General features: G+C 43.3%; 1 protein-coding gene across 13 annotated transcripts in view; it reads left to right on the top strand.

Annotated features, from left to right (window-relative positions):
* Positions 1-1,440: 1,440 nt before the first annotated feature.
* The window catches only part of DLG1 (discs large MAGUK scaffold protein 1), a 130,059-nt gene continuing 112,324 nt past the window's right edge, over positions 1,441-19,175 (top strand). For all 13 annotated transcript variants that reach the window (XM_048954320.1, XM_048954322.1, XM_048954324.1 and 10 more), the window contains exons 1-3: positions 1,441-1,545; positions 1,694-1,825; positions 13,942-14,108. In XM_048954320.1, coding sequence (XP_048810277.1) covers positions 1,527-1,545; positions 1,694-1,825; positions 13,942-14,108 — 318 coding nt within the window. In that variant the 5' untranslated portion in view covers positions 1,441-1,526. The remainder of the gene's footprint in view (positions 1,546-1,693; positions 1,826-13,941; positions 14,109-19,175) is intronic.

The following is a 19,175-nucleotide window of genomic DNA, read 5'->3' on the forward strand; positions in this document are numbered from 1 at the left end:
CCACAATGACCTTACGTTAAGGGATTATATCTTAACACTTAAAAAGCCTTCAAGTCCTGATTAAGAAAAAAACGTTTCTTTATGGCAGTTTGTTTAATCACAAGTTTTTATTCTTATTTTAGCTTTGTAATAAATTTTTTATCAGTCAACAAACCAACCTCACTGTATGGATATGTCCTTTCTGCTGGCTAACTTTGGGCTGCTCTTCCTCTCCTCGTGTAGGTGTATTCCTCTGACATCAAGGGGAACGTGGGCCCTTTTAGAGTACGTGCAGTATTGTTGTAAGCAGTGCAAAACAGATGAGGCCAATGATGGAAGACAATGTCCCTCCTTACTTAAGATGGTTTCATCTGAAGTTACATGGACCAGCACCAGCAATTGCCAAATCCCTGAGGCTATGAAAATAGGTAATGTTGGAAATGGGAATGTAATGTCATTAACACTGAATGCGTGCTGTTTTCTTCACGGAGCTACGTGGACTGTTTCACTGCAGAAAGCTGCGGGAGGAAGTCCTGGTACAAACTGCACACCAAACACGGGGCTGGAGCAGAGCAGAGGTCTGTGCTGGGTCTGCTGCTGGCTCGGGCCGGGCTCCGACTTCCAGCTCTGCCTCCCGGACACGGGCCGTGCACGCGGGTTTTCAAGTGCTTTAGTGAGAAATAAGTAACGGCTCCAGCGCAACCCCTCGAATCGCCCCGAGCCCCCACGTTAGCACACATTCGCTCGGTCAGCGGCGCTCAGAACGCTCCGCAGGGACTCTCCTCCCGCCCGGCGCTGGCTGCCCGCTCCGCCGCCGGAGAGCCTCTCCCGCGGAGCCCCGGCCGAGCTCGGACCGCCGCTGTCGCACGCGGCGCGCACGTGCGGTGCCGCCGAGGGGCGGCGCTCGGCACCGGGAGCCGCGCACCTGTGGCGGCGCGCCTGCCTCGAGAGTGGCGGAGCGGCCGCGACGGAGAACTTGCGCCGCTACCGCCGGGCGCAGCGGTCCCCGCGGGCCACGAGGGAGCCGCCCCGAGCGCCGGCGGGACAAAGCGGCGGCGGCGGGGCCAAGGAGGGCCGGGCCGGGCGGCCGCGCACCGCCCCTTTAAGGCGGCCGCCTAGCGCTCACCTTGCCTCCTCCCCCCCCCGCCCCACCGCCTAGGTACCGGCCCCGGGCCGCTCCGCGCGCTGATTGGGCGGCCGCCGGGCCAGGTCACGTGGGAGGGGGGGGCGCGCTCCCCCCCAGCCTCCAGGCCGCCATTTTGGCTGGAAAGTTTGGAATTTCCGAGCGGTGAGAGCGGGAGGCGGCGGCGGCGCGCGCCCAGCCCCGCCCGACCCGCAACAGCCGCCCCGCGCCCGGCCCGCCGCGTCCCCGAGCCGTCCCGCTCCCCGCGGCGGGAGCCCCGAGCGGAGCCGCCGGGAGGGTCGCTCGGCCGCTCGGCGGGGCGGTGGGTCGGGCGGGGCGGTCCCCCCGCGCCCGGCCGGCAGGGGGTGCGCGCCGCTGCCGCCCCGCGCCGGGTCGGGCCGAAAGTTTGCCGGGCGGAGCCGCCATGCCCGTCAGGAAGCAAGGTGAGCGCCGCGCACAGCCGGGCCGGGCGCGGTCCCGGCCGCGGACAAAGGGACGGGCGCGCCGCGTGGGGCGGTCTGCGGCGCGGGGGTGGTCGCGGTCGCGGTCGCCCACCTGTGTCGCCTCAGCGAGTCTCGTGTCCGCCCGCAGATACCCAGCGCGCCCTGCGCCTCCTGCAGGAGTACCGCTCCAAGCTGAGCCAGGCGGAGGACCGGCAGCTGCGGAACTCCATCGAGCGGGTCATCGGCATCTTCCAGAGCAACCTCTTCCAGGCGCTGATCGGTAAGCCGGGTTCTCGTGTGCTGCCGCCTGCGGTGTCGGTGAGGGGAGGCGGTTTGCTGTGTTGTCGGAGCCCTCGTGCCGCCGCGCTCACACACGTGCTGTTCCGATCGGCCGGTTTCTGTCATACTTTGTACGAGTTTTCTGCCCGGCCTGGAAGCGACCGGCGGTGCGGCGCCTCTCTTCTGGGCTGCGCTGTGCTGTGCAGCCGCGTTTTCCTCGTCTGTTGCTATGGATTTGAACAATTTATGGGGAATGTGTTTTAGTTGTGAGTCCGCGTGTCAGTGCCTAACGAGTGAGCTGAAGTGGTTTTGCTCTTAATTAGAAATTGGACAAATCTCCCTTCTGAAGGATCCCTAAAAATGCTGCAAATTGCGTGTGTCACAAGCAGTTAAAGTGAATGGAAGCAAACCTCTAACGTTGCAGGTGGCTGCACCAACTTTTTCTGCACAGTGAAGTGCAGTTAAAACCTCACTAATTCCCAAGTTCAGAGTGCTTTTGGTGCTTTTTCTCTGGAACTGTTAGTGTAAATATTGCTGAAATCCTTCTGTGAAACTTTGAATTTCCTGTGCATCTCTTAGAAAACAAACAGAGCAAAATAAACAAGCAGACTGTAAACACAACTTGCAGAATTGTGGCTTTGCAACTTCTGCAGGTTTCTTCGTGAAATTGGTCATCACTGTGTGTGAGGCAGCTCAGAGTAAAAACTTCTTCCAAGTTTCACGTCCTTCCCTTTTAACAAAGTAACTTGCATCTAAACTGTTGTTAACATTGTAGACAGTGTGGGTTTACTTTGCAGTTAGGCAGTTTGCAGCCTATGTAGCATATCTCACAGGTCCACTACTTTTTGGCCTTGTATCTTTGAATTTGTGTTGTGGTGGAAACATGAGGAGGGACAAAGCGTTGCTGCACGTGAAGAGCTTTCTCCTGGAGCATTTATTTCCTCTTCAGGTAGGTTTTCACAAGTTGGTCATCTTATGGGACATCTCCCATGTGCATTCCTGATTGTGCAGATAGGTCAGTTCCCATAGGACACCCCCAGAAAAGGCTTACTTGCAGGAGCTCTGTGCATTTCAGTACTCAGTTGATGCTGAGCAGCTCCATGATGAGGATCTGTGCACCTCTATGTGTTGTGTTGCTGAATGACATTGTTGAAGTTTTGTATTGGAAGCTTAATACTGTGATTGTGCTTCTTACTTACACCAAGGAAATCTTGGTGTTAGTTATTTATTGAATGAGTCAGTGGCATGGAAATGGCCTTTGGTATTGTAACCTGCAAGACACACTTTATTCTAAAAGCTGTATCTGGAGCCAGCTTGCCTCTGTAACTTAGCACTTGGCAGTAGCATTCTTCAATGAGGGCTTACTGTGTGGCTGCTGGAGGGCTGCATGGCCTGTTTTCTGATCTGTTAGAAATTCTGTTGTAGCCGTGGGGTCCTTGCTTCTGTCCCGTTCAGCTGGTCTCAGCATGCACAAATAGGTGTTGCGCTGTTTGAGAGCATTAATGTTAATTTCACATTTAGTGGTTAACTGTGTGATTGCTTGTTAAGGAGCATGTGTTTGTGCTCCAAACTGTTTCTCTGAAACGTGATGGTAGAGAGTAACTTCCCAGGAACTGATGCTGTCATCTTCACTATTCTTCCCTTAACCTGCTCCTTTCCATGGAAATGAGTTGGATGAGTACTTGCTCATGGCAGGCTGCTCCTGGATGCTGTGCTCCTGGCTACACCTTTATGCAGTGTGGCTACTGCTTTGTGCCCCCTGGGGGGGGGTCAGCACCCTGCAGGGAGGAGGGGGCTGCCTGGAAAAGGTGCTCCATGAGAGATGGCTGCATTGGCTGGGAAGCCTTTGAGTCAGTTCCTGCCTGTCTTCTTGTGGTAGAGATTTGGGAACAGCCTGGATGAAGCTGTGCTGCAGGTTGGACTTACCTTGAATACTGCGCTTGTCATCATCTCGCTGCTGATTTTTCAGGTGTGACTTTTACAGGAGTTGTGCTGTGTCTCCAACTTAAATATTCACAGCTGCACACTGACAGAAGCTTCCAAACTCAACTATGAATTTATTTTTCATGTAGGTGCTTCTTCTAGAAAGCTGCTTCTAGTTTCTGCTGTTTTTAAAAGTAGAAAAAAAGTAAAACAAAACCTCCCATGAGCACAAATGAAGTTACTTTCATTCTACTTTTCTTTTTGCTTTTATTCTGCCTGGTTGCTGCTGTATCTCCAGGACCCTCCTGTCCGTGGTAGGTAAGAATGTTTGTGATGGCTCCAGTCAGGATTTGCTGTCAAATTCATGCATCTTTTTTTTTGGTGTGGTTCTGAACTTGGCAATCAAATACTGTTCTTTCAAGCAAAAAATAGTCGTTACTTTATGCACAGGAATGTATCTTCAACTCTATAATGGAAGACATCAGTATTCTCTTCCAGAAATACTGAATATTTCATCTATTTATTTTAACAGGAAGGAATTAAATGGTAGGTTCTTTGTGAATTTCAGTTTGGGTACTGAAGAGTAAGTGATATTCTCACATCTGAGAACTTTTTTTCCCTCACATTATACTTTCCTTTAATTCCTCCAACAAATTCTAGTTTCAGCAATCTTACAAACTTGACCCGCTTCTTAAGTATAACAAACTGGTTTAAAATGACTTGAATTAGGGCAGTGGCTGCTCAGTGTGAACAGTGTTAGAAAATTGACATCATTGCATCAATGAAATAACTGCAGTAATTTAAATTAGTAACAATATCAGAAACCAAATGTCAGTGACCTTCCTTCAAAGAGTCTGAAAAAGCCAGTCTTTGCTTTTCTGTGTTCTGTAATGCGGAGTTCCCATTTTATTTGCTTCAGCCAGCCAAGTATAATGATGTCTGGTGCTTTAATTAAATGGATACTAGCAGCCTTTAATTAAAGCCAGCTTGAGAAATAGTGTTGTTTTGAAGTAAAACTCCTATTTTACTGTGTGAGGATCTAGTGCTATCTTTTCTACCTGTTGATTTCTTTCTTGTTAAAAAGCTTGTTATTGATATCCTGATAATTGATACAGTGAGTTAGGTTATTAAGTGGCCACAGTAAGGCATCCACGTAAGGAGGGATGGCATATGATTTCATTTCATTTTGGTGCAGAATTTGGTATTTATTTTGAAATAATCAGATCATACTTTCACAGTTAAGTCCCTAGGGCTATTTAGCATTATTTTTATAACTGCATCTGGAGGCCTTTTTTTTTTTTTTTTTTTTTTTTTTTTTTTTTTTTTTTTTAAATGATGAAGTTGACTGGGAAAAGCTGAATGTGATGAATATTGTTCATGTGAGCCACCTAATTTATTTAACTTGGAGCCTTTCCGTGTGAAGATGTCTGGTGTAATTATGTGCTGAATATTCCTGACACTAAATATCTAGCGTGGGAAATCTTGCAGACAAAATGGAGTGGTTTCTGTAGCCTTTGCTGAACCAAGAAACTCTTATCCCAGTGAATGTGAAGGTGCTCTTACCCACAGTCTGGATTGATGAACACTATGAAATAGTGTTAGAAATGCCACTGATGTTTTTACACACCGGAGGAATAAGTCTCATCTCTGAAATGTGATGACAGCTGATGGTTGCAGTAAGGTAAATGCCTCATTCAGGTTTATCTGATTGGGGCTGAAACTTCTAGGAATTTAAAGCAGCTGTAGCTCTGTCCACATTGCCTTTCTAGGCTGGTGAAGAGAACGGTCCTATGTTTTAGGCTGTTGTAGGCTCAGTGCTCCTCAAGGTTGGGACCATCTGGTGCGGTCTGACCATGGGTGGTCCCACACTGAGTTCTCTGTGACTTTGGGGATGCCGTTCTTGTTCTTTTACCTCCCTTTCAATTATTTAACTGGTGTGGAAATACTTTACTTACTAGCTAAATTCAAGTCTGGTGCAGTTAAAGCTGAAGCTTTTCTTCATAACTGAAACCAAAAGTACTTGCTCTTGACAAACTTCAGTATCAGCTTGTATTTCAGTGATATGGTTTGTTAATAGAACACAGGCTGTGATGACACAATCAACTTTTCAAACTCGCGCATGCCTGAGAGAGCTTCAGTGCTGGGTTTGTGCCCCTGTGTCAGTCTGCTCTGTAGGTAAGGTGAGTGAGGCTGATTGTGAGCTGCTTCCTGACTGAAGTGCAGCTGAGGCACTGCATGGCCTGGTTCAGGGTTAGCTGAAGAATATTTTCATTGCAGATCTGGTAATTCTTGACAGTAACTCAGGAATCTGGTTAGATAGTGAATAGTGCTTTTTTATTAGATGGAAGTTTAGGGAAAATTAAATCATCACTTACATTGGATATACCACTGAAATTGTAGATGCTAAATAGGGTATTTTTAGAATGGAATCTTAACCTTGCTGCATTTTTTTGTTTTTTTTTGTTTTTTTTTCCCTTCCCCTCCCCCCCAGGGCTGGTTTATCTTTGCTCCTATCTGAGACTGAAAGATCCATGGATGCAGTTCTTACAACTTTCAGGTGTTTATCTGCTGTCCAGAGCAGTGTCTCGAGGATGCGCTGCAGTTACTGAGTGCAGTACCCTTCCTTAAGCTTCAGCACAAGGTGCTCTGTTTCAGCCTGATTGGACATAGCCTTACGTCTTCAAAAGTAGTTAAGGACTTGATTATCTGGAGTTGGATTGAGAGAGTACAAAATGAAGTTTGCTTTGTGTCTGGAAGTGTGGAACATGAATTCAGCTGTTACTGTACTTTTTCCATGTAGTCTGTAGTTGCCTAAGAACCCATTTTTCGGAAGAACTTCATGCTGTCCTTTTGAAGGAATGCAATGATGAGGGAAACAGGCTCTCATTGCTCCTCCTCCTTAAAGAACTGCCTGTCATTTTGTATGTATGCAATACAGCTTGAGAGTGTGGAAAGCTTTGGGGGTGTTGTGTGTGTGCTGCCTGTATTCCTTCTCTTCTGATGTTTCAGTGCTTACCGTCCTGCGTGTGTTTGTGACAGTGCAATGGGATTAGGAGCTGCTTTTGGCAGCCCAAAATAGCATGGAGGACTAGTGTAAGTTGAGCAGTTATGGGTGTGCAGAGAGAGTATTGTGGCAAAAGATTATCCCTGTGGTTATCCCAACTGTGTATTCAGTTCTGAATCGCTGCACTGTAGAATCTGTCAGTCACAGTATTACTGTCTTTGCTGAGCTACCATCACAAGGGGTTATTGACCAGTGAACTCTGTCAATAAATGGGTGTTTTTCTAGAGGCCGAGAAGAAAGCTGAACTTCAGAATTACTGCTACAGTTTCCAGGTTCTGGAAAAGTTTCTTCTGTCCAGTGCTGCAGCTGGAATGCTGTGAGCCTGGTGATGTGGGGCTTGTCCTGGGCGTCCTGTTGCCTGTGTTTTGGGAGATGGCACTTGCTTTGCAGGTGGGATGAATCATTCCAAGAGACTCAAAATCTGACAGCTGCTGAGCTGTTTCCTTGCACAGATGGTTCCTTGAATCATAACTAGGCCGAACTTGGAGGGATTTTAAGATACTGTAGAGGGCTGACAGTAGAATCACCTCCTTAACTTTGTTTGTTCTCTAAGGAAAGGGAGGCTGTAGGGTTGTTTGATAAAGCTTTTACAGGGATCTTGTTATGAGCAAGTATCTTCCCAACCATGTCCTCAAAAAACCAGTTGCTTTGGTTTGAGATTAAAAAGAGTTGATCTAGGACAAAGATACAGTGAGGAAGGCTTGTGGACAAACGGTAAAAGTATTGAAAATTTGAATCCCAAGTTCAGAACCTTGTTTTAGAGCTTAGCTGCAGGGAGTGTACAGGTGTTGCTTCTGGGGGAGATGTTGGTGTGTGGTGCTGCCACTGTCAGTTACCTTCAAGTCTATTAGCTATTATTAGTGAAAGAGGAAAAGGCAGAGCTGTGCACCTGTGTGAGAGCTCAGTTCAGATGTTTGAGTGAGTGTATCCCCTATATCCCTCAATTGTTTTTCTTCCTTCCCAGAGTTCATTCCTTTAGAGGAAATCCTGGTCAGTTCTGTATTGGCTCATCCTACAATTAAAAGTTACTAATAGCTCTTCCTGCATGAAGTTTCTATTAGCCTGACAGTGCTAAATACACCCTTTTAAGAAAAAAGGCACAGTTATATTGGTTGCTAATAGTTTGGAACTGCAGTTAAGTTATTTGGAGAGAATGGGTAACTGAGAGTTTGTTTCGGGCTTTTTTTTTCTGCCTTGGGTTGGTGAGTAAGTACACATGAGGTAATGTTCAATAGGAAAGAGCACGGACAGCCGGGGGGGTTTGCCAACTTTTAGCTGAGTGATGACCATTTAAAATTCTTTAAGTTTTTCCTACCTTAGTTTTGAATATAATCCCTGTGGGATTCTGAAGGAAAACTGGAAAGAGACCATCTGAAAGTATGCTGAAGGAGCAATTGGAGAGCAAAGGGGAAAATGTGAACAGTTTGGAAGACATAAGCTGACAGGCTGGTGAGGAGTTGGACGTGGCTCACTGCAAGCATCAGCCAGAGGAATAAGGGCAGAGAGCTGGATCTGAGGTTCGATGACAGCAGTTTCAAATGAGTGCAAATTAAGCAGCATTTATGCTATTGAAACAGAAAATAATACTTCTAGAGTTTGAGGGCTAGAAGTTAAGTGTGTGCAGAAGGGTTAAAGCTTGGGGCATAGCCACCAAAACAAGCAGAATGGTTGAGGAAGAGGAGTTGGCTGCTGCAGCTCAAAGTCTATAGAACAGAACATGTGTGGTGGGAAAGCTGCACTACAACTTGTATTTTTCAAGATGTGGTGCATAGCAATAGTCAGCATGTGTTTAAAAACAAACTACTCTAGGAAGGGCTTTATAGGGATTACCATAAGTCTGGTTTTCACTTTTTGTTGTATAAATATGAATGTTTCTGCTGGGGATGAAGGATGAACACACAAAGAGAGCGCTTGCCTGACTCTGGTTATTGGTTTGGCAAATGAATGTGAAGTTTCTGTTCACATTTTTATTTTCTTGTCAGTTAATAATTCATTTTCCAGGTCTCGCATTTGGGTTTACTTAGCTTGAGACGTCAGATGAAGTTAGGATGCAGCATTGTGGCTCCTTTAGAATTATCAGGAACTGCCTTGCACCTGAGGAATGAAAATCTGTAGCATTGGTGGACTCTTTTGCCTGATCTGACAGTAATCATAACTCCACTCACATTTTGTCTATCCATTATGTAGGGCTGCTCAGAACTTGGCAGAAGCCATACGTCTCAAATAGCTCTGAACTGAAATAACATTCTGACCTTTGTTTTCCTTTCTACTAGTTTTAAGTCTTAAGTTTTAGGTGCTTCAGCTGCTTTAGCAGGAAGCCCTAAGTAAGGAAGACACCTTTATTTTTTTTTTTCCCCCTAGGGAGGGGGATAGAGACCATTGTAACTTATAATGGGATGACACATCTTCCTGGACAGCCTACATGTTGAACTGTTAGCAGACTTATTCATTTTTGAAGCATATATTTGGAAAAATCAGACATTTGCATCTGCTGTACTGGGATGAATAAAGGTCTGATAAGAAAACATAAAGAGCTCCATGAAAATGTCGGCTCAGGGTTCTCCAGCAGTTGAAGTTAGACTGATGCTGATTATTACGCCCACTGTAAAAATCCAGGTTGTGCCCAGATCTCTCATATAATACAGTGCTTTGGTCTCTTGCTTTTTTGTGGCCTTCAGAAGGATGGAATAGAAATAGAACAAGATGGAGAAGTAACAACTTGGTGACAAGAGTAGGAGGTGGCTCCTGCAGAGAGAACAGCAGAGAATGCAAGTTAGGACAGTGTAGCCTAAAAAAGATAGAGGGATGAATATAAGGTCTGTACAACTGAGGGGCATGTAGGAACGTAATTAAGGACGTACTGTAACTGGCACTAGGCAAGAACTAAGTGGATTCAGATGAGTTGGATGCTGAGTATGCTGTCTGCTCCAGGGAGTGCTTGCAGTGAAGAATCACAGAGTCACCAAGGTTGGAAAAGACTTCAAGATCATCCAGTCCAACCATCCCCCTGTCACCTGTACTCACTAAACTGCGTCCTTCAACACAAAATCCAAACGTTCCTTGAACACCTCCAGGGTCGGTGACTCCACCACCTTCCTGGGCAGCCCATTCCAGTGCCTGGCCACTCTTTCAGAAAAGTAGTATTTCCTAAGGTCCAGCCTAAATCTCCCCTGGCGCAGCTTGAAGCCATTCCCTCTAGTTCTGTCATTAGTTACATGAGAGAAAGAGGCTGACCCCCAGCTCACTACAACCTTCCTTCAGGTAATTACAGAGAGCAGGAAGGTCTCCCTTGAGCCTCCTCTTCTCCAGACTGAACAATCCCAGCTCCTTCAGCCACTCCTCATAAGGCCTGTGCTCCAGACCCCTCACCAGCTTTGTTTGAAAAACAGAAACAGAAAACAAATATGCACTTGTTAAATAAACTGTTGTTTGTGCACAGTGGTGTTAAGTATATTAAAATTGAATCTTCAAGTGAGTATATAATGAATATTGCAAATACAGATGTCATTAACTTGTGTGTACTGTGATAAGCTTACAGCTCGTGTAGAGTATGGCTTAAGGGCAACAGTTGGCTGTTTTACCTGCACGGTGTCCAGTGTGGTCTGTTGTAGTACCGTGTGTCAGTGTTTTAGTCCACAGAATGTTAAGTTTGTGTGGAATTTCCTGGTGTTTAGTTAAGGAAAACCACCTATAACCCCCAAATAGCCAAAATGCGTAGAGGGTGAAAACGGAAAGCCTAAGAACAGTGAGTTACTGTGATCATTAAATGACTTTCTAATTAAAAAATAAAAAAAAGAAAAAGTGCACCAAAAATAGCTCAACACATTTTTGGAAGTAGTAAATGCCTGTGTTTTTTTGGCTCTCTCCCTCATACCATAACATTAAAGGTTTGCTGCTAGGATTTTTAAATAAAACCTGAAGAACAACAGTAAATAAAGGATTCTGGCTAGTTGTTTCATACCTGTCAGAAAGCCAAAAACATTGTACTGGTTCTTGTGCTCCTGCCTGTAACACGCTCAGTGAAGCCTGGAAACAAAACTGGCTTTAAACTGTACAGTCACTAGTAAAATGGTGAATTTTAGCACTAGTTTTGTTTTGTGACATTGCTCTGAAAGCAGAGACCGGCCTCTTCTCAGGGAGGGTCTGCCCCTTCTGAGTACCGACAACGTCAGTGGTTTGCAAATATCTACTCTGGAGAACTTCCCTAAACTAAGCATGCCATTAATTTTCTTGCATTTTGGCTGTTAGATCACTTCAGAGTAATTTCTACCTGCCTTCAAAAGAAAAGGGCAAACAGCGAATCCTTTTTTGAGAGCTTTATGAAAGCACGCTTGTCCCAAAAGCTTATGTTACAGCCCAGGTTTCCATTGAGGGCCCAGAAAGAGAACTGTGAAGGTGAGCTGTCTGTTGCAGGAACCTGGCAGTTGAAGTCTCAGAAATGGATGCTGACATCAGGTATACCACAGTTAAATTTTACCATAATCCGTTGTAATATGCGGCTTAATTTTGGGATGTTTAGGCAGCATACCAATCTAATTATGGTTTGGTATGTCAGTGCAACATCCAGCTTTACTGTTTATCACTCATTGGCTCTTTGGCTCTTTTGAAACCGTGCAGCTACTTGTGTCACTCAGCCTCACTGAATGTTTTCCTTCTCGTTACAAGTTGTGCTCACTTCCACTGGTCTCTGACTTGAATTTTCATTTTTTCTGTAACTTAGTTTTTGTCTTGTTTGATTTACAATCACTCTTGGAAGTAATATGGAAGGGGATAAGACATGAAAAAACATAGCTGGAAGGAGGAAATCATAAATGTAAGTTAAAAAAATAAGTATTTTGCTATCTACTGTCTACAAGAACAAGGAAAACAGCAGAACTTTTCATTTGAAAAGTGCGTCTTCAGATTAAAATGACTTCATTGGCCATGTCAGGTGTGTTCACACAAGGAAATATCTTTGTGAGCTGATGCACAGCAATAGACCAGATAAAAATATTTAATAGCTTGGATTTAGTATTGCTTGAATTTCTGACTTCATGGAATACAAGCATCCAGCATTCAGTCCTTGTGCTCTTAGTGCATTGAGTTGCACAGACTGCCAGGCTGTGCTCAGAAGTGCTCACCGTCAGCATTCTGAATAGCCAGTGTAAATGGACGTTGGGATTTATTTATTTTTTAAGAGAAAGAATATTTTCTAGCCATTAAATTCTGAGGAAATTCTGTTACTTACTTGGAGCAAGTTCAGGATAAACAGAGACTAATCCTGATATTAGGTTGCGTATGTATATATTGGTAGTAAATATACGGTGTCCTTCAGAGATGGAGAAATAGTGTATGGGAAATAAGGTGCTTTTTGGAGCAAGTCATTCTGCAGTACACAATTGGCTACCTCAGCTGGCAGTGAGACTTAGAAGTACCAGAATTGAGAGTAGATGCCCTAGATTTCTGCTGTAAAACACTTGCACAAATAACCCCTTCCCATAAATAATGTAGTAGTCCTCATGTCCTGGTTGATGTGGATTGCTGCTGTAGAATCAGCTCCAAATGTTGCCTATTTCAATGTACAAAGCAGTGTATTGGGAGGAAAAAATCTTTACTCAGTGCACTTGATTGATGCATTAATGTTAATGCAGCTATGGGAGCTAATGTGAAGGACAGAGATACAAATTGCCTTTAAATCTGAGGTTGGTTTGCTGCTGTATATCTAGGTCACTTAATGTCTTCTGTAGCCCTTGCTTTCTTCCAATCAGCAGTGCAAAGAGCAAGTGTAACTTTAAAAATTAATGTAAGCAGTTGGTAGGAATTTCTCTTGCTAAGAGAAAAGCTACAAATGGAATTTGAGGATTAGAGTTTTCTGAACATGAAAAGAGCAGGAGCGCAATGTCTGTAGGAAAACCCTGCGTGTGGAACACCAACAAAACAGTAAGAAGTCTCTCATTTATGTGGTGCTTTTCTTATGGTGCTGCTCCATCTGTAAAGGAATTTGGTTATTGTGCCTCTGTTGGTGTCTGTGGGGAGCTGCTGGAAAGCAACAAGGTTCTGCAGATGAGAACCCTCCATACTTTTTGCTGGGTCCTATTTCCTGCTTGTACAAACCTTGTCAGAAGGGCTTGTCGTCTGTGAAGCTTTTGTAGTGAAAAACATAAGTTGTAATCTCTGTGTAGTGGCTTTTCTGCTTCCAAGAAGAGAGTAAAAGCTTTGTAAGTTCTTTGTTCCCCTGTCCTTCCCTTAGCATAAACCATTTAGATTTAAATTGAATTTTAAATTTAAATGTATTTGATGTGAATGATTACTGTTGTGGTAGCAAGTTTTGGATACTTAAATTTCCCTGGAAAGATGCTTGATCCTTCCTTTTTTTTTTTTTGCTTTTCATTTTTAATTAGTGCTTCATGCAGTGGATAGGATGTCAGTAGAAAATAAAAACAAAGGCTAATGCTGCCAGATTCTTTTCCCCCTGAAGTTCCCAGCTGAATCTTCATAAATAACTTACTTATTCCAAAAATTTACTTACTAGTTCATAAACATGACTTAGAATTCATACTAATTCATACCATTCAATTTGCATCCTATTTCTGTTACTTGAGTCATCAGCTGTTAATTTATTTATTTTTGTTCTGTATAACTCGGTCAGTTTCATTTTTCCTAACTCCTTTTAACTTTCTTGGTGCTGATTTCATCGATATACTTGTGTTTCTGTGGTCATTTAATTTAAGTACATACCACAGGAAGAGACCTTCTAATATTGCCCTTGAATAGGGGTTTCAGGTGACCAAAGGCTGCATTCCCTCAGGTTAGGCATAGCATCAGCTGAAGCATAGATACCCATCCTTTCTGCTGTTCCACTGAAGTTATTCCATATGCTTCTGCTGTTTCTGCTGCAACCTGTGCTTCTGGTAGCACTGCTGCCAGTGACCAAAGCCTGAAGTGAGTGGGACATAGGCATTCTGAGATACAAGGCACAGGGAACTGTGTGTCCTGGGGGAAGCTTCGAGTGATCTTAACGATAGGGCTTCATCTGTGATATGTATATCCAGTAGCAGCTATCTAATTTGTTTTGCAGGATGAGAATGCTGTTAAACTCAGAATATCATCATAACTATGGAACCTAACTTCACAATTTTTTGTGTCTCTAGATATTCAAGAATTTTATGAAGTGACCTTACTCGACAATCCAAAATGCATTGATCACTCTCAGCCATCTGAACCAATACAGCCTGTGAATACCTGGGACTTCTCTAGCCTTCCGAGCACAACAGTGACATCAGAAACACTGCCAAGCAGCCTTAGCCCAAGTGTAGAGGTATGTTGTCTCTGCTGGTTTTTTTTTTACCATTGAAATGTTAGGTAACAGATGTGTTCATTTTACTTAATGTGTTTATAATTCTTTTATTAAATGTGCCATGAAGCAACTGTTAAGTGTTGAGAAAATGAAGCAGGGAAGTAAATGCATGATAGGGTGTATTTTCAATAAGCCAGGATCTCCATCCCTCAGTTTAAGTAGTGATGTTACTTGCATTTCTTGTGTAAGACTCGTTTGTATGTCCTTAAGGAGGTGAGCTCTGTTTCAGGTGTGCCTTAAGTACAGGCAGTATTGCAAAGTGTGCGAGCTTCTCAGTGGTTAAAGGTAGCAAGCTAAAATGACTTGTTTTTATTAAATAGTAATAGAGCTCAGGAAGAGCAGTGAGCAGACCTGCTGAAGGAGTACTGCTGTGTCTTGTAGGGCAGCCCAGGGCTGTGTGCCACCCAGAAAAGTGAAGTCCTCAGGATGCCTTACTGAGTGAACCTGAGCTATTGAAGCTATTATGGAATCTGTCAAATTCTGTAGAGGAGATCTGGATTGTTGCATCTTGTCAGAGTTTGGAAGATATCTAGTTGGGAAAAGACCAACTTTTTAGCATAGCCTGGGATAAATGTTATATACTGCTAAGAATCGTTATTACAATCTCTTTGCATGAAGAAACAACATTGGTGTACTGTATTTTTGTCGGGATTGCAGGTAATCAAACATCTCAAAGATTAGAAGTTGAACTTTCAACGCAGCAATGGATTATTTTCCTTTGATTTTTGTGAATGTTGACTTTTAGGCTGGGAAACATGAAATCACTTGTCTCTGAGGTATTAGCTGCATGAGGTTGCATAGAGTGAGCCACTGCTGTAGTTGCCTTAATGAAAATCATTTTTAAGGGCTATCACCTATGGAGAAAATCCAGTGATGTTGGATGTATGAGAAATAGTATGGAAAAAACGGCATTACCTGTAGGCCTAACTCAAGAAGTCCTAAACACAGTTATTAGTGAAGTATCTCAGCTGAGCTGTTTTCTAGGTGAAGCAACTGTTTCTCCTGTGCAGTACAGAGGTAGTGGTGTATAATTACAAGAACTAACCTGATATAATGTGGATTACTTTGTTATTCTTTTAAGTGTCCCAGATTTGGACTCTTGTGACAAAGCCACCTGTCCTCCAGACTACTTGTCTCAAGTATCCTATGGAAGGCAAACAAACCTTTTGACCTTCAGTATATGAACTGGATCTTACATTTACTTCCGCTATTTAAAAGCATGGTTGTACATATTGGTGTGGATGTTAATTTATGCAAAACCAAACTAAGCTTCTCTCAGTCTTTGTCACACACAGCGAAGCTGACCTGACTTTATTAGAATACTGCTGATAAGGAGTGCTATTTTCCCACATTGTGGTTGGATAGATGGAGAGTTTTGAAGTGTGGAATTTCAGTATTAATTTCATTTGCATTTTTCAGCATATCTGTATATCTTATATTTTTTTTGGAAAGATAAGCTATATATAACAGTTGTTATAGTAAACATATGGTTATACTTATTTTCAGTCTTAATTTTCTTCTTTGCTGACTGTTTTTTCTTAATACCTTTCCCTCCATATTTTGAAATTAAAAACAAACAAAAATCCCAGCCCTACCTCCAACCAGGCAAACAAAGAGAAACAGAGAAAATTCTTACATATTGACACCTGCTATGCATAGTAATAAAAGTTAACATTTTTAATCTGTAAAATTTGATGCATTTTGCTTTCAATAATATGCTTTTTTCCTTGGAACTTTTTTCGTTATAAATGTGGTTTTAATCAATGTAAGGGTGTAGTCAGCCTCTAATACTGCGACAGCGTGTGTGACACCTAATGATTTGTTTTGTTCACTGAAACTTATTAGAGATCAGAGGGAACCTGAGTTTAGCATCCCCATTTGGTTTGTGTTTCTATACGGAAATGGTCACTTTTTAGACTTGCAAGGCTGCTGCCCAAATGAATGGTAGCTCATTAACCAGGCATAACCAGACCAATGTACAAGATGCACTTGGACGTTATTTTAGGTGGTAGGACAAGAGTGGATGAGAGTGGGGCGGTTTTTATTGCTTGCAGGTGGTTGTCCTTGAGTGTCATGCCTTAAACCACACTTCTTTTGCCTTACTGATATGTCTCTGCTGTAGTTACTCTGGAACAACTGGGTTTTCTTCCAGCTGACACTTGCTCTACGTGAAAGTTGCTTGGGAGTGGGGATAGAATGCTTCCCTGTAGTGAATGAGGATTGTATTACAAGAACTTTCTATGCAGCTGACTTTGGAAGTGACTTTTTAGCAATGTGTGCTTGTATATACATGGAGTAGTGGTATGCAAGTTTAGCTTACCTAAGGGTTTTTAATGGAACGTAACAGAGTTCTTTGGCTTTGCTACTTCTGGATCCAAGCAGTAGATTTTGTAATTCCCATAGATACCCTATTAGAGGAAGTTAGAGCTACAGACTGCAGTTTTCCTGCTCGCAGCAATCTGCTTTCCTTTCTGTGCTTCCTGACAGCTTTATTTGTTTTAGCTTTCAGTACAAAAAAAAAAAAAGATTCAAGGCAGTGATAAGCGGGACAGGAATGTTAATCCTGCGGTGCTGAGGAGCAGTAGAAGGTCTATCTCGTTTCAATTGGAAAAGGTTAACGGGTGCGTAGCTCTATGGTGTGCGTTAAATACTGAGCTTGGGGTGCGTTGGTAATGTGGGTTAAGGAGTGTAAAGCTGGCTTTCCGTGCTGGTCCGTGGGAGAAGGGTCTGTGCTGCAGGGCGCTCGTAGGGCCCGAGCCGTGATCTGTAGCGCCACCTGGAGGCGGGACGCTGCGCGCCTGGGAAGGACGTGGTGAAACTTGAATCTCCGCTGAAGTCTGCCTTGACCTAATTGAGGAGTTCATTGCTAAGGAAACAATTTTTTTTTCCTTCTTTTTCCTTTAACTCGGTGAGGTACTGGTTGGTTTAATTCAAGCTGAACAGCAAACGCTTGTTAATTTCTCTGATGTAAAAGTAGCCCCAACTTCATCTTAGAAACTGGGGGTGAGGGGAAAAAAAAAAGAAAAAAGAAAAAAGAAAAAGATGACCCCATCTGAAAATAAACATTTTGGCTTAAATGGTGGAACTTGATCCAGAACATTTACTGTTACAGCTAGGCTAACAGATCTCAGTGTTTAGCGAATAATGGTGGCTGATCTGTGGTTTTCCCTGTTCAAACATATGGGCATGTGCAGATTGAATCAGGCATGTAGGGAGTATCTGGCTTACTGTCTTCTAAGTCCTTCTTGCCAAGTTCTTTTCTCTTGTAATAGAAAGAAAATAGAAGAGGAAATAATGAAGGAAAAGAGCTGAAATTACAGACCAGTCAGCTAAGAGTCCAACCAAGGCAAGGTAGAAATGAAACTTTAATCATCTTGCAGTCGTGGAATCATCCAGGCTCACTAATGGAAAATGTCAGATTGCTAAGGGTTAATGAAAACACTGAGACTATAAAAGCTCTCTGGGCAATCTGTTCCAATGCTAGACTATCCTGACAGGGAAAAAGTTTTTACTTCTTGAAATCTGTTTCAGTTGATTTCTGTTTCCCAGTTTTCTGATGCAGATGCACTTGCCCCTGTAGTTTTGTAGGTACTGGGAGACTTCTTTTAGGTCATACTGAAACTTTTTCTTAAAGCTAAATCAGGAGCAGTGCCCTCATCCTCTCTCTATGGAATAATCCTTCCAGCCCCTCACTGTATTGATGGCCCACTGCACAACTTGCTTCAGGTTATCTTCATCTTTCCCATGCTGGGGGGCCATGCAGTGGTGCAGCTGGGTGCAGTATTCCATATGTATTAATAGAAGTGCCAAGCAAAGTGAAATAGTTTCCCTTGGTATTACTGTGCTTCTGGTAACACTTTTAGATGCTCTTAGCTGACTTTGCTATTGAAGCATACTGCAGGCTCAGGCAGAGCGTGCTCAAAATCCATACAGAGAAAGATAATGTGAATATTTTGGTAAGAGATGGAATTAAACTAACTTAATTTTCTTGTACAGCATGAGAAGCAAGCAGTGATGTCTTAACTTTTCAAAGATTTTTTTTTTGATAGATCTATGTAACATCTTAAGATGAGATAACATTGTATGGAGAAGGAACTTGAGGTATATTTTCCAGGGCAACGAAGAAAACCGCTCATTTAATGGATAGTCTGTAGCAGTTAGTATTCATACTGGAAATGTGTGTCAGATGGTTAATCAGAGTCTTAGAGGAAATCCCCGGAAGCATTACCTGCCTACCTAGAGTATGGTGTTAAAGATGCTGTGCCTCTGTTTCTCTGCTGCAGTTGGCTTTGTTGACTGCACTATCCTCATTGGGCCTTTACAAACGCAGTCAGTTGTACCTGTCCCAAAAACAGGTGCTTCCTGGGGAAATCTAGGCCTGTCATGGTGATCATCTTCAAATATGTCCTCAATATTTGTACAGACTCATTGCTGGCTACCTTGGTGGCGTGCTGTGTCTGATTGTTCTGCAACCCGTTGTTGTACTTTTGCTTTATGCTTGTGTTGCACGTGCTTGTGTATTGCCCAGTATGTTTTTCAGCAACTTTTACTGCAGAAATAGCATGCTTGTTTTATTTGGGCATCTTACAGTGTAGAGTCTGAGGTCTTGTAGTGAGTGTATAGTGTGTAGTCTGAGGAACCTCATTGCTTTCTCTATGCCAACTTGGTGGGAGGGAAACGACATTTGGCTTGCTATTATTTTCCTTCAATTCTTAAAATCTAGAGAGTTTGTACAAATAAAGGGGTGGAATTCAGTTCAGGACGCATACGCAAGCCGTAAATTTCTACTATTTCTAAAACTTTACCTTTAATTGTGGGTTGTTTTTTTTTTTATCTTGTAACAATAGCATTGTGCATCCAGGTTCTAAGGTTAGCTGGGTTAGGTTACAGCATCTTAAAATGTTAATGCTTTCTTTGCTAAAGGAGCTGAGATAATGCTTGCAGTGATGCTACTGCTTGATCTTTACCAGGTCTTTGAAATCTCTTCAGATCTGCTGAAGTTGGGGAACTGATGTGCTATCAAAAAGC

Source organism: Lagopus muta, chromosome 9 (genome assembly GCF_023343835.1).
Source record: "Lagopus muta isolate bLagMut1 chromosome 9, bLagMut1 primary, whole genome shotgun sequence".
NCBI classification, from domain to species: Eukaryota; Metazoa; Chordata; class Aves; order Galliformes; family Phasianidae; genus Lagopus; species Lagopus muta.